Source organism: Medicago truncatula, chromosome 2 (genome assembly GCF_003473485.1).
Source record: "Medicago truncatula cultivar Jemalong A17 chromosome 2, MtrunA17r5.0-ANR, whole genome shotgun sequence".
In the NCBI taxonomy this organism is placed as follows: Eukaryota; Viridiplantae; Streptophyta; class Magnoliopsida; order Fabales; family Fabaceae; genus Medicago; species Medicago truncatula.
This window is the reverse complement of record NC_053043.1, coordinates 42,023,029-42,036,874: the sequence shown is the minus strand read 5'-3', so window position 1 is coordinate 42,036,874 and position 13,846 is coordinate 42,023,029. Positions and strand designations below refer to the sequence as shown.

At 34.3% G+C, this 13,846-nt stretch overlaps 1 protein-coding gene across 5 annotated transcripts; it reads right to left on the bottom strand.

Annotated features, from left to right (window-relative positions):
- Positions 1–3,549: 3,549 nt before the first annotated feature.
- Positions 3,550–12,723, bottom strand: LOC25487506 (general transcription and DNA repair factor IIH helicase subunit XPD). 5 transcript variants are annotated; one of them, XR_005644193.1, is made up of 15 exons: positions 12,569–12,718; positions 11,868–12,417; positions 9,836–10,116; positions 9,128–9,210; positions 8,643–9,046; positions 8,313–8,506; positions 8,023–8,203; positions 7,815–7,939; positions 6,833–6,922; positions 6,626–6,704; positions 6,436–6,512; positions 5,672–5,780; positions 3,882–4,060; positions 3,771–3,802; positions 3,550–3,700 (listed from the first exon to the last, which is right to left on the bottom strand). XR_005644193.1 is itself a non-coding variant. In XM_024776669.2 (13 exons), exons 2-13 carry the CDS (start codon positions 12,399–12,401, stop codon positions 3,938–3,940), a joined length of 2,280 nt encoding a protein of 759 aa, XP_024632437.1. In that variant the 5' UTR covers positions 12,402–12,450; positions 12,569–12,723; the 3' UTR covers positions 3,550–3,937. The 5 variants fall into 5 exon arrangements, 3 of the variants coding, with proteins under 3 accessions (XP_024632437.1, XP_039686667.1, XP_013464904.1); XR_003009462.2 differs by having other exon boundaries at positions 3,550–3,802; XM_024776669.2 differs by having other exon boundaries at positions 3,550–4,060; positions 11,868–12,450; positions 12,569–12,723.
- Positions 12,724–13,846: the final 1,123 nt, after the last annotated feature.

The following is a 13,846-nucleotide window of genomic DNA, read 5'->3' as shown; positions in this document are numbered from 1 at the left end:
TATTTTATTCAATTAATTGTATTCTTAATATTTTTTGTATTTACGAATGTTCATAAACCGATCTAAGTTTCAATGATTACTAACTCTAATTTTGGGGCTTGACCTAATTTAATTGTTCAATTTTTACTAGCTTTAGAAATATTCTAATAATAATTTGGTGTTCTTAAACCTTCAAGAGTTATGGGCTCATCTAAGACATTAGGGAGCAGCAATAATTGAAGAGTGTTAGTGACCAAGACATTGGCTTAACTATTTTGATCAAATATCTTAAAATTGAGTAATTACCCAAACAATTTAGATACGGGAATAGATGTGACCTAGTCGCCTTTTAATCCATCTCTTAAGTAAATAAAACCAAACTACTTGCCAAGTACAACACCCTTTATTACATATATCATAAACCATCATCATAGTAGTTAAGTTGAAATCACGCAATCCGTGTGAAGATGAATTTTATAAATTTTACTACTTGTCGACACTCTAGTACACTTGTTAGAAAATTGTCATCAATGATGCGTATTGAATACTCACTGGTTATTGGTCTTCACGTTGAAGGATATGGTGATTTCGGACCCAACAATGAAAGCAACATCAACAACAAAAACAAAAGAGTACGATAAGAGATATAACTGTTATAAGGATACACATAATAAGTAAAAGTATCTATTGTATCTCTTTGTCTTTGAAGTGACTTTTGTGATTGAAGAGCTTGAGAGAATAACTTATTTGTACTTGAAGATCTTGACACTACTAAACAGAGTCAGATCTAGGCGCTTGATCTTCAACATTGAATCCAAATGATTGCTTTGATATTTGAATATATCAATTACCCAAATGATTTCTTGGTCATATATTTAAATTAGGCACGAATGCACCTGACCGTGAAGATGATCTTCAAGTCCAGATGATGACTTGAAATGCTTGGCACAATGATGTGTTTTGTTGACAATGTGTTGACCGAAAGATTTGCTTTCTTACTATGAAATTAATCATCTTGTCTTGTGTCTAATGACCACTTATCATTTACTCAAAGATACAATTTAAAACTTAGTGTGACCATTATTTACTGTGAGTTGATTGCTCCTCATCCAAATATCGTAATTAAACACAAGACATAAAATGTGCCATCCTCGTTAGGTCAAATTATTTATTTCTCAATTCTCAAGTTTACATGCAATCACTAACGAATCTAATATCTTTATTGGTCCATTTCAACGTGATGAGGCTATGAGTTTGTTCCTTAAAATAAAAGAGATAAATTGTAACATCTTAATGCACCTAAGAGACACTTATAATAATGCTGGTTATATGAATTGTTTCTTGCAATTCTAGAAGGGCTAAAACCAATTTAATTAAAATTAAAAAGCATGAGGTGTTTTACATATAAAACGATCAAATATTTATTTGTTTGTTACATGCAAATTAAGGACAAATAATATGGCTGAAATTCTAAAAATTGTTTATTTTTTCATCATCTTACTATCCCTTATTCTGGTTGTAACTAGCCAATATAGTAAGTCCATTTTCACACCCATTTAAATGTTTTTTTTTCCTTTCGCACCAGTTTCCGACCCACCAATGGTGGACGACTAATCCGGCTCGTGCGTAGAGGCATGCACAATGGCCAAGCGTTGTTCCCCTAGGAATCGAACTCGGTATTCCCCGGATACGTCCTTAGAATGAGCTCCTTACCACGGAAGCCCAAGCAACTTGTTTTAATTTAAATGTTTCTTATTTATCATATATAAAATCTTTCACCCTCTTCTCGTAACATTCATTTATTCTTATTTGAAATACAGGTTCCTGCGCAACAAAGGAGGAGTGCAAATGTCCTGATAATAAAAGACCAGCTTGTCTTTGGAAACAATGTTATTGCTATTAAGTGACAAATAATTCTATGTTACTTTTAATAAGCTACTAATATTTGATTTGCATGTCATAATGTTTCCCCTATTATGAAATTTCACACACTTTCATTCATGCTTTTGCGACATTTCAATTTCTTTTAATATAGTCAAAAGCATGTTATTATTATATTACTATGCAAGTAGTAGATATAAAAAATAACAACAATTTTAATTACCCAATTTAATGAATAAAGATAAATTATGATTTTGTCAAATTATAATGCATTGTTCTTTTAAATAGAAGATTGACGATTGACTTAAACTGAATCAATATTTGTATGTATACACATTTCAAAAATCATTGAAATAAATTTGAATTATCGTAAATGGATTCCATTTTATATTTATTCTTATATATACGTGTAGTAATTTTTTTTAGGGTTAATTAAGTAAATGATCTTTATAAATATTCAGAATTTTGTTTTTAGTTTCTACAAAAAAAAAATCACACTTTTTAGTCCCTATAAAATTTTCCATCAGCATTTTTAGTCCCTATAAAATATTTTCATCAACATTTTTGGTCCCTAAAATGCTTAAGGAAAATATCAAAGGGACGAAAAAGTGTGATTTTATTTTGTAGGGACTAAAAACAAAACTGTGAATATTTTATAGGGACTAAAAATTTAATTAACCATTTTTTATCAGGAACCTCTTAGGAGTAGTTCTTGAGTGTTCGATCGATATAGCTCTTTTGGTTGGTACTTAGTGAAGGTTGGGAACTTACGAGTAGAAGATCGATTTCTTTTGGAATTAGAGAATACTACGACCTTTGGTTGGTTTCTACAACTAAGGGAAATCAAAAATTGGAGAATAAGTTTACGAGACTTAAGTTGTTCGGGGATCAACCCCCATTCCCCAAGCAGTTGCAGATTGTTTTGGAGGCATGACTTGCATGGGTGTTATCGGTGGATATTTATCATGTTTGACAATCATAAGTGTTTAAGTGAAAAATGTGATGAAAACTCGTAAGGATTCCTTCTGTTTTCAGTTTTCACTACTTGCAAGCATTTATCCAATTTTTAGCCTAACAAATGCCTATAAGAAAACTTGTTTACGTTGTGATGTATATGTTATAAGGAAATGTAGCAGCCATGGTTATAATTTTTAATAATGGATAAGCAACATCTGATTAACCACCTAACCACCAATTTTACATCTTATTGTAGTAAAACTACTTAGGATTTGTTTGTTTTAAACACCAGGAAAATTAATTTGGAAGATTTGATGTTAAAAAGAATTAGTGTAAAAAAAGGTAGTCAAATACCAATAGACTAGAGTCTAAGAGAAGGAGTTAGACTTCCACAATTTGACGAATCATGTTTCCAATTCTTTTTTTGGAAAAATCATGTTTCCGATTCTAGTTGGAAGAGACACCCATATTTAAAGTCCAACTATGTTCTAGCCCTCAAATAGTCTAATCATAAGTGATTAGATTCAAAACAATGTAGATATTGACATGAAAGTCAAAGCATGAGTGAGCGTAAGAATACTAGAATATGAAAGTTGTTTCAAATTGTCACAAAATGGTTACAAATATCATTTCGCTAATCCGCAAACTAAAATTCATTTTGTTGATTAGATTTTACGATTTGTTGATTTCCTTATAGGGGTTGCTAGATGGGCATATTTTCAATCTCCAATATGTATCAACAATAAATTTGATAAACCCCGTAGAAGCCTTGACAAATGCATTTTATTAAGTACTACAAAACATTCTAAGAATTTCAAGTCCAATTCCTAAACAAGAACCTTCATGCTAAACAAGGACTGCATCTTCCTCATCATTATGGATTGCTACACGGCGCCCATCACATCAAAATGACATTGTGTGTATGTTTGGAAACAACTATTTTCCACGGTATTACCACACATTGGCATGGTAGCCGCATTTCTAACTGCAAAAAATAACGTTAAAATTACATCATGATGCTCTTGAAGCGAATCCAAGCACTAAATATCTGTGAAGATGATTACTGTATTAGGAATTAATAAGAAGGCCGCCTCAGTTACACTCAAATTCATAGATAGCTTCAATACAACATATCATTCATGCTGCCCTCCAAAACAATCTTATCCAAGTCTTCCTGAGACAACAAGGTTTTTTTGCCAGTGCCACCAGTCTTATCATATGGCTGGGCCATTTTCCTGAGGAACTGCATCCAAAATATAAGAAATTGGTCATTATGCAACCATATATTATCACATTCTTATGAACATGCAAAACTAATAAGGCCTCCCATTTTTATAACATTGTTCCAACATCAACTTCATGAATACCCAATATATATAAATACAAAAAGATACTCAAAGCTGATATAATGCACCTAGATATAGGCGTTTACTTAACCTTGAAAGATGCAGAAAGAGCTCAGAAAGAATCTCTTCCTGAGTTAAAAGCATAAGGAAGAGAAAATAAAAATTTGGCTGCTAGGGTAAAAAAAAATCAAAACTGTCGAGTAAAAGCCACTTGAACCCTGCCAGTTACCAAGTCTAAACACACAAGTGAAACTTAGACCTAAGATTTTTTTATTTAATTATTTTTTTAATCTATTTATATTTTCACTAATAACTACAAAAGTATCAACTTTGTTTCACTTTTTTTTGTTTTGAAAACTCGGTATTTGGCCCGAGGACCAACTAATCCGAGGGGTCCAATCCCACCGTCCACTTGCAGGGGCTCAATTTAAAGCCAAATCATAGCACTGTATGGACTTAGCCTACCAAAATTGGCACGGGAGGAAATTGAACCTAACCTGAGACCTTGAGAGACGCACACTCGAAGGTCCCAAGACACCACCACTAGTCAACTTTGTTTCACTTAGTTTCCATTTTCAAATATTTGATAAGAAACAGTAAAAATAGAAATATTGTTCACAATTACCTACACAAATATTTTAAAACAAGAAACAAATAAAACGGAAAACAATTTTTAGAGCTAAAGAGACTCTTCTAGGGCCTGTTTGGTGTCTATTTTCATTTCCTTTTGTCACTTCATTACAAAAAATGCCACCTTATTCACTTTGTTTCTTGTTTACCAAAAAATTTGTAGTTAAAAGTGAAAATAAAAATCAAAACAAAAACCAAGGGCCCATTTATTTTGTAAAACTAAACATTTCCTATTTTCATTTTTTAGAATTTTGTTGTTTTTACTTGCTAACAAGGAAATAAGAGACTCTTGAAGTGAACAATTGTGCACATTTTTTGGAAACAATGAAAATACCAAAAGAATTGTGTTCATTATTTAAAAAAGAGGAATGTTACTAGAACAACCAAAATTTGACAACCGTATTAAAATACACAATTTATAACTATTGATTTGGCTCGAGGATAGAGAGGAAACTAATAAAACGAAATCATGTCTATACAATATATAAGTACGTTGTTGGACAACTAAATGGTTGTCCAAATAACATTTCTCTTTACAAAAATACTTCTATCCATCACAATGGTTCACTTCAAAGTACCCACGTATAACTATTAGCAAGTTAAAATGAACACATTTTTGAAAGTAAAAATAAAAAATGTTTTCACAAAGGAAGCAGACCCTAAACAAGCCCATGTGTTTATACATGATGTCTAATTCGTACTTTCAAATTCCAAATTTTGGGACTATATACTTATCTAGATAAATAGCTGTATTAATCAATCTAATGGCAGGAGAATTCCTAAAACCAAAAACAAGATTACCCATATAGTTCCAACGAGATTCCATTAATGTAATGCAAGTTACTACAAAATTTCAAAATAAAGCTATGAGGACAGACCTCGCGTGCTATATGCAAAGCCATGTCTGTGCTCAAGTTCAGGTGGGCATCACGTAAATGAGAGAGTATCCAACCAGGCAATTTAGATCGTTTATCGTGACGACTATACCTGCAAATGGTAATAACCAACCATATATTTACTACCATAACTCTATCAAAGACAATGAAGTAGAAGCCAAAACCAAGTAAATGATACATTCATCACGAGCAGGCATGCTCAGTACATGTAGTATCAAGATTTTGAATTATGTAGAAGCCGAATCAAAGTAGAGGGAAATATCTTAGGCAACTAAATATGTTATCCACATTTTCAATGTTTAAATTGGTTATTTATAGCAACATCTCCCCAAAACAGTTGTTGCTTGTTATTTATTATTATGGGACAGACAATAACTTCCAAATCCAATTTGGGACAAATTCCACCAAAAGTTACGTACAGAGAATACACTTCGCACTTTAAATAAAAAAAGAACCAACAACTTTCAGAAGCACAATTGCACTCAAGCTGTTAGAATCAAGTAAATCTGTATTCTTTTCACTATACAACTTCCTAGATTGATTGTTATTATTCCTAGAGTAAACAACTTCCTAGGTTAGGGCTTATTCATTAAGCATCCAATGTATTTATTGTAACACTATTATAAATACAAGTTGTGATCTCAGTATAGACGCAGAATTTTAAGAAAGTTACAAAAGCAATGTTAAACTTTCCAATTGCAAACTAAAATTTTGAAAGTGAAAGAAATGGTCATACAAACACTAACCTTTTGTCAGCAAAAATCATCATCCCATAATCAGCCTTTGAACGGATTACACGGCCCACACACTGTGCAGCTTGTCTCTGCTTATGCAAAAAAAAATTAATGTTACCAAGGATTCTAGTTTCAGAAAGTTTAACAATCAAATAATCATATCATCGAGAGGGAAGAGAGAGAGAGAGAGAGAGAGTCTCACCAAGGCATCAAAAGTTAGAAAATCTCCTTCCTTAATTTGAAAAGTCTCTCGTAGATATTCTAAGCGTGCAAGCAAAATCCTGAAAAAATTCTCTAGTAAGTTCTGCAACCAGTAATATAACCACCACAATTTCGACAGTGAAAAAGGCACAGATATACAATAGTTGTAAATTACCCTAATTCAAAAATTAAATCAAATGGAACTCACTTGCTTAATGTGTACTGAAAAGGAACACCAAACATGATTACTAAACGGCCATAATGTCGATCAAAATCTATACCTTCCGCAACCTTTCCTCTGCAAAAAGTACAATATTTATTTTTAGCCTGTGATGAACTTGACTCCAAGATCGTGAGTAAAATATATTAGAATGACATATTAAGAAAATATGGTAGAATCATCAATTGCACCTAAGATGGCCAGGTCATGTGAAAAGAAGAGAATACTACCCTAAGTAAAAAGTTAGTCACGCAAAAACAACACAATAACTAGAGGCACAGAAAGATTGAGAGAAATTCTAAGAGAAACCATTACAAGGAGTTGGATCAAAATGGAGTTTCCAAACACTTAGTTTTGACAAAACACAGCAAAACCATTTGATCAATATAGCTGTTATAACTTCTATTTATTAGGGAAATGTAATTTTTTCAAAAGCTTTCAAAGAAGCTGCCAAAATAGTGTGTTTGGCAGCAAAAATAAGCTGATTGAAACCCACATGAGAAGTGGCTTCTGTTGTTTACTTTTTATGTTCTATAAACAACCAGGGTCAGAATATGCCATAACCCAAAGGAGTTGCATATGCAATTATAATTTCTAAAATCTGAACAATCTAGTTCTTGTTGCATGTACAGCAAACAATGAACCAAGTATGTACATAAGCATGAATTGACAAAAAACAAAATGCTATGGATAAAAATCAGTGTTCAAATCTGGAGATCCTATTTTAATGTAGAACTCAGGAGAAAGGAGCTTGAAAGAGACTAAATTAATTGTCTTAAACACAAATAGATGCAGGAGGTTCAGTTTTCAAACATAGTAACTTAGCATGAAATTCTGTACTCAACTGGCTAATATACACTAAAACCAAGGTATATCCACATGAAAATAAACCCTCTAATCACTTCTCTTGTCAAATTATATTTGGATGAAAATAAACCCATGAGAATATAAGTAGTTTCAGTTATCTTACCTCGCAACTGAAAAAAAGATGGCACCTCTTCCACAATCACAAGCCTTGCGGTAGTTGTCAAGAGCCAATGTAGTTTCTACCACATCCTGAGTCTCAATAAAGACAAGCTTATGCTGCATTATTTCCTGCATAAGAGATGCTTTTAGCAACATGAAACTATGAAACCGACATTACCGGTAATAAAGGGGATTGTGGACATTTGGCTCACCTTCAAAATTCCATTTTCATTCCAGCTATTGACTATACCATCCATATATGAGTAACTGACGAAAAAACATACAATCCCGTCTGGAACAACCGATGCCATCTCCAGTAAGAGCCGTCCATAATTCCTCACTACGCCAAGATCACTTCTCATATCGAATTTGGTACTGACTGGGAGCTGATCACTGAAACAACAAACCAATTAAACATTAAAAGAAACCAAAAGGGGAAGTGAGAGAGGCAATTTTTAAGGAAAACAGATGTTGAAAATGTATTAACAAGACTTGGGAATACCTGCCACGGGTAAGAACCATAGGGCATATGCAATCTCTTGTTAAGGACATTGTAAAACTTCGACTGACAACAGGGTTAAAATTCAGAAGACGAGGGTACAAATCTATGGGACTTAATGTGCCAGATGTAATCACAACCGACTGAAATCGCTCAAAAACAGGTTTTATGGCAAGAGAAGCATCATGGCAACAAAGCTGAAATGCCATAGGTGAAGAAAAATTAGAAATATATACTAGAAACATAGAAAATATATAAATCTCACAGACTAAAACTAACTTTCAGCATTACATAGTAAATGAAGTAAATACAAATCAAAACATCAGCGCTAACCTGCAATACAGGATCAGGAATATGAGGCATTCTCTCGTCAAAAGGTTCTATTATAATGGAAAAACCACGAGCATATGTGCCCACAAGTGTGGCAAAATCACATATTGTTTGGACATGAAGGAACTCATCAGTGTCTGTAATTTCCAATGTCATCATTAATGAATGAAGGCGGTCATAACAGAACTTCAATGTTTTTTGGTCAATTCCAGCATGGTTCAGAATAGAGAAAACAAAGCTAACAGGGTTTTCCTTCTCTACATTCTCAGTTTCCAAGCGCCCTTCAAGGTATTGAACTAATCTACGCAAGACCTGTATGAAGTGTTCAGCTTTACGAATATTTCCAGGTACAGCCTCCTTTAGTATATCATCAGGCAAGGCTGGATTTGCAAGCCAACCATCCGCAGCTATGTAAGGAAAATAAGTTTTGGTTAGTGAATATTGGATATAACATTAAGAAATATAACAAAATTGACATCATAACATACCAGGAAGATCTCCTCTTAGAGCCAAACCCTCGACAAGCCTGTTGTATTCAGCACGGAGTCTACCAGCATCTGTGGCCTTGAACCTTCCTACCAGTTCAAATATTAAAGAGGATCCGAACACGAATTTTAGCAATGGGAACAAATGGAAAATTCAGAAAGATTGATACCGTCAAAAGGGAAAGATAGGGAGATTTCAACTTTCAAGTAATCAAAGGAATAAAGAAGGGCCTAGGATACTACAATTGCTAGAACCCCTAATTTTTTACAAATTATACCCCTTATTCACTAGTTAAAACTAAATAAAAAATATCAAATTATTATACCCCCCCTAGTATTTTACCTAAAACTGACTAATTAAAATATCAAATTTAACTAATAAAAAGACTTTGTAGGATGTGGCACACATCCTACAAAATCTTCGAAACTCAGTCAATTTATAAAAAAAAATAATAAACTTCAAAACTTCAAAAATTATTTGATATCACAAATTCATCACCATGTCCCAAATACTTCAATGAAAAATTAGACTTTAAGGGCTTTAGGTGAAAGAAAATTGGCGAGATTATAACATGCATAGTGAACAGAATTTATTGCAATCACTAGAACCCCCATTTTTTTACCTAATTATGCCCCCTTGTTCACTATTGAATTTGCCACTGCAAAATCTAAATCACAAAACAAGCGGAGAAAGCTAGAAACGACACATACTTGTCAATTTCTTGACGCATTCTATTTATATTTCTTCTAGCACCATCAACAGTCTGCCTCCTCACACTCACACTAAGTGCTTCGATACAAACATTATCAATATTATGAGCTTCATCAAATACAACAACTGATTCTTTCTGCATTTCCTTGGATATTATGGCAGCCACCTTTGGATCAAGCAAATATTGATAACTATAGACCACCACATTGGCAAACTGGACCATATGCCGCGCTAAAAAGTAAGGACACCACCCTTTCTCCTTCCCAAACGTTCTCAGATCCTACAATCACATACACATTCAGATTCAAACATTTTAAAAGGTCTGGTCATATCAAAATGCAAAACCATAGAACAACTAAAAATGAATAAAAATCAAAATTATGTCAACCTTTGAAAGTCTTAAATCTTAACACCAAGAAACAACCAAAACTGCTCAAAATCAGATTGTTCAGTCAAACCCACAAAAATTCCGGCATCTTGGAATCCAAGAACATCGGAAAGCAATCAAAATGGAAGTTTTCCAAAAATCACGCATATAGATACAAACATTTTAGAATAGGAAAACTCCAAAAACTATCTAAATCAAAATTTGAAAAGGCAAAGTGAATGAATTAATAATAAGACACCACACCAAACACAAGTGAGGCACGGTTGGTGCAAGCAAATACAAAGTCAAGCTAAACACAGCATTACCTCAAGCAGAAGCAAAACTTCTTGTAACCACAGAGTTCCAGAATAAAGACTGTGACAGCCATACTACACTCAAAGTTTGACCACTTTCAAATCAAGAAACATCTAAATCTCAAAATTTCAGTCATTTATGGTTTGAATTCAAACTGAACACCATAGTTGTCAATGCAGAAATGTGGCGCGGCGCGGCCAACCCAAAAATTGGTGCGGTGCAGTATTAATATAAATGAGAAGTTAAAGATAATTAACTGATTTTCACTAGTAACTAGCCAAAAAAAAGGGAAAGAAAAAGACTTAATGATCATTAAACAGTCCAAGTTGTAACCAAAAAAAAAAAGAAAAAAAGAAGTCCAAAGCAGAAATAGATTGATTGAGTCCACGTTATATCACTATGGGCCTAGCCCAATACTCTATATAAAAAGTGAAATAACCAAACCCAAGTTTTTTCTCCTCTTTCTATTCTATACAAACATAGCCGCCGCCAGCCACCATCCATCTGAACTCTAGATCTACGTCTCTTCAATCCTTCTTATTCTATAACCATTTTCTCTTCATCATCCGTCGGTTTTTCTTTATAGCTCTTCGCTTCTTCGAAGATACATTACTGCACTACTTTAGGTTGACAAAGGCAGAGAACCTGTCATTGAAGATGGTAGCGGACGCGTTGACACACGCTGCTTCGAATCGATACCCGCTATATCGGCCGTTGCGGCCGCTTCTCACTTTCGCACCGCTCCGACGCGGTTGGGAGCGCTGGGATCTAAAAGTCCACTACACGCCGCAATAGCAGGCGGCGCGGCTGCTATACTATGCTGAACACTCAGCCCCACCAGAAAAGAAGAAAAAAAAATCAAATCAAGCATTCCAAAATCAGTAAACATCATCAAAATCAACCACACTTCAAATTCAAACATTTAAGAATCAGAGAAAACAACATCCAAAACCGAACACTCGACTCCACTGAAAAAATATCAAATCAAACATTCCAAAATCAGCAAACATCATCAAAATCAACCACACTTCGAATTCAAACATTTAGAAATGAGAAAACAGTATCCATCAAACATTTAGAAATCAGAACACAGTCTCCAACACTGAACATTCAACCCCACTCACAAAAATCAAGCATTCCAGAATAACCTAACACCATAAAAATCAATATTTATTTTACTTCTATAAAAACTTTATACATTTAAGAATAGCATATCATCCAAAGGCTATAAAATTCGAGCATTTGAAAACAACCTAACATCGTAAAAAATCAATTTTTATAACTTTATAAAGATTACAAAATAATCAAAGCCTATAAAAATCCAACGAACAAAACTAAATTTGAAATACCTGCAAAGTATAAACACCAGGAGGCAAAACAGCAGCAGACCCAGCTCTTTCATACTGCTCAAAAAACTCACACGAAGGAACATCCGGATTCTCAGCAGCAAGCGCCCTAACCCAACTAGCAGTCAATTTCCTACACCCAGCATCAACCGAATCACGATTCTCAGCAGCAAGAACTTTATTATTAACACAAAGATTCTTCCTCGAAGACAATCCAAGCGCAAGCATCTTCGCAGACGGACCAATACATTTAACCATATAATCATGAAGCAGTCTCAATTCAGCTAAAGTCTTTTCCATCTCGTGAACGGTTCGAGTGCAATAAATAAGCTTGATTGGTGATTGAGGCTTTGAGAGTGTGTAGCTTGTGATTAGTGACAGTAAAGCTATGGTTTTTCCCGTTCCGGTCGGCATTTCAAGTAAACAATGTCCTTTTGCATCTAGGGTTCGTTTTAATTCAATCATGTATGCGTATTGTTCGGGGTATATGTTGTCATAGGGGAAATACACTGTTACTTCTTCGATTTTGAACTTCATTTTTTTGTTTCTTCTTCTACAATTCAGAAATATTGATCAAAATCGTAACCTAATTTCAGGAATGTAATGAAAAATGGAAATTTCAGAAACGTGATTCATATATAAGAAATCAGAAATCACGGAGATTGAAATGAGAAACGTGAAAAGGAAGAAAGAGAAGTACTTACCGGTACGGTGGCTTTGATGGATCCACACGGCGCGACGGTGAAATCGCGGCGGCGGAGGGTGAGAGATACGGTGCGAGATTAAGATTGGCGACGAAAGTGAGTGTGTTTTTTTGAGAGAAAGGTTAAGGTGATGAGAGTGAGAGGGTTTTTGAGAGTAAAAATAATCACTTTTTAAATCATGCAATTGTTTTAAGGTTTAAATGCATTTTTGATCCCCTATGTTTGCCGTCGTACTACGGTCGTAGCAATTTTGGCCCCCTAATTTTCGCAACTATGTTGAGAAGTCGCCATGTGTCCCAAAAAAGGGGGTCAAAGTCACAACATTTTTGCAAAGATAAGGGGTCAGAAGAGCATATTTTCCGAAACATGACAAAATTAGGGGGTTCAAATTGCATTTTTTTTGTTAGGGGGCCAAAATTGCTACGACGGCAAATATAGGGGGCCAAAAGTGCATTTAAGCCTTATAAACGTACCAAAATAATGATTCAAACATTCAGAATCAATAAATATTATTAATAACAATTTATAATTTTTGTGAAAAATAAAAAAAACAAATTTGAGGTTTCCTCGGTAGTTAACTGCAGCCGATTCCATAATTCGGCAGTTAACTGCCGAAGGGCATTTGGGTAAATTACTTGTGTCTCTCAGCCAATGCATATGTGTCAACCACAATTCTCATGATAAATTGTGACTTCTGAGTCAATCTTTTACCTGTCATAAAAATACACATGCCACAAAAATACTTTACTTACCGTAGATAGCAATAGTCATTACTTTTGAATCCATAAAATACTCTACAACGTGAAAGCTAATCTTGTTGGATGGGTAAAGCTCCTCAATAATCCTCCACAACTCGACAATAATTGCATTACATTACTCAAGTCTTTTTGCAAACACCATTCGTCGTGTGAATTGGATTTGACTCAGTAACCGCGTCACACAATTATTTGTAGTAGCTTTCCAATCTAAAAATGATGTTTGAGATCGTTTATAGTTGTTTTTGATAATACGTAATCTGAACCGTCTGATCTAAAATCAATAGATATGTGAAATTGTGTGCTTTTGTACAACATACAATCCAAATCCATTTGTCGTGAGGTCCTCGAAATACAACGCCACATTATCTGAGCCCTCCACCTTTACAAACATTGTCCATGTTGAATTTCATCTAACCCATGGGAGGAGGAATCCATTGCAACAAAACTTGAGATTCGAGAGCTAAATGCATGAGTTCCAATTGTCTTGCTCACCTCAACACATTCTCTAGTTAGTTTGAAT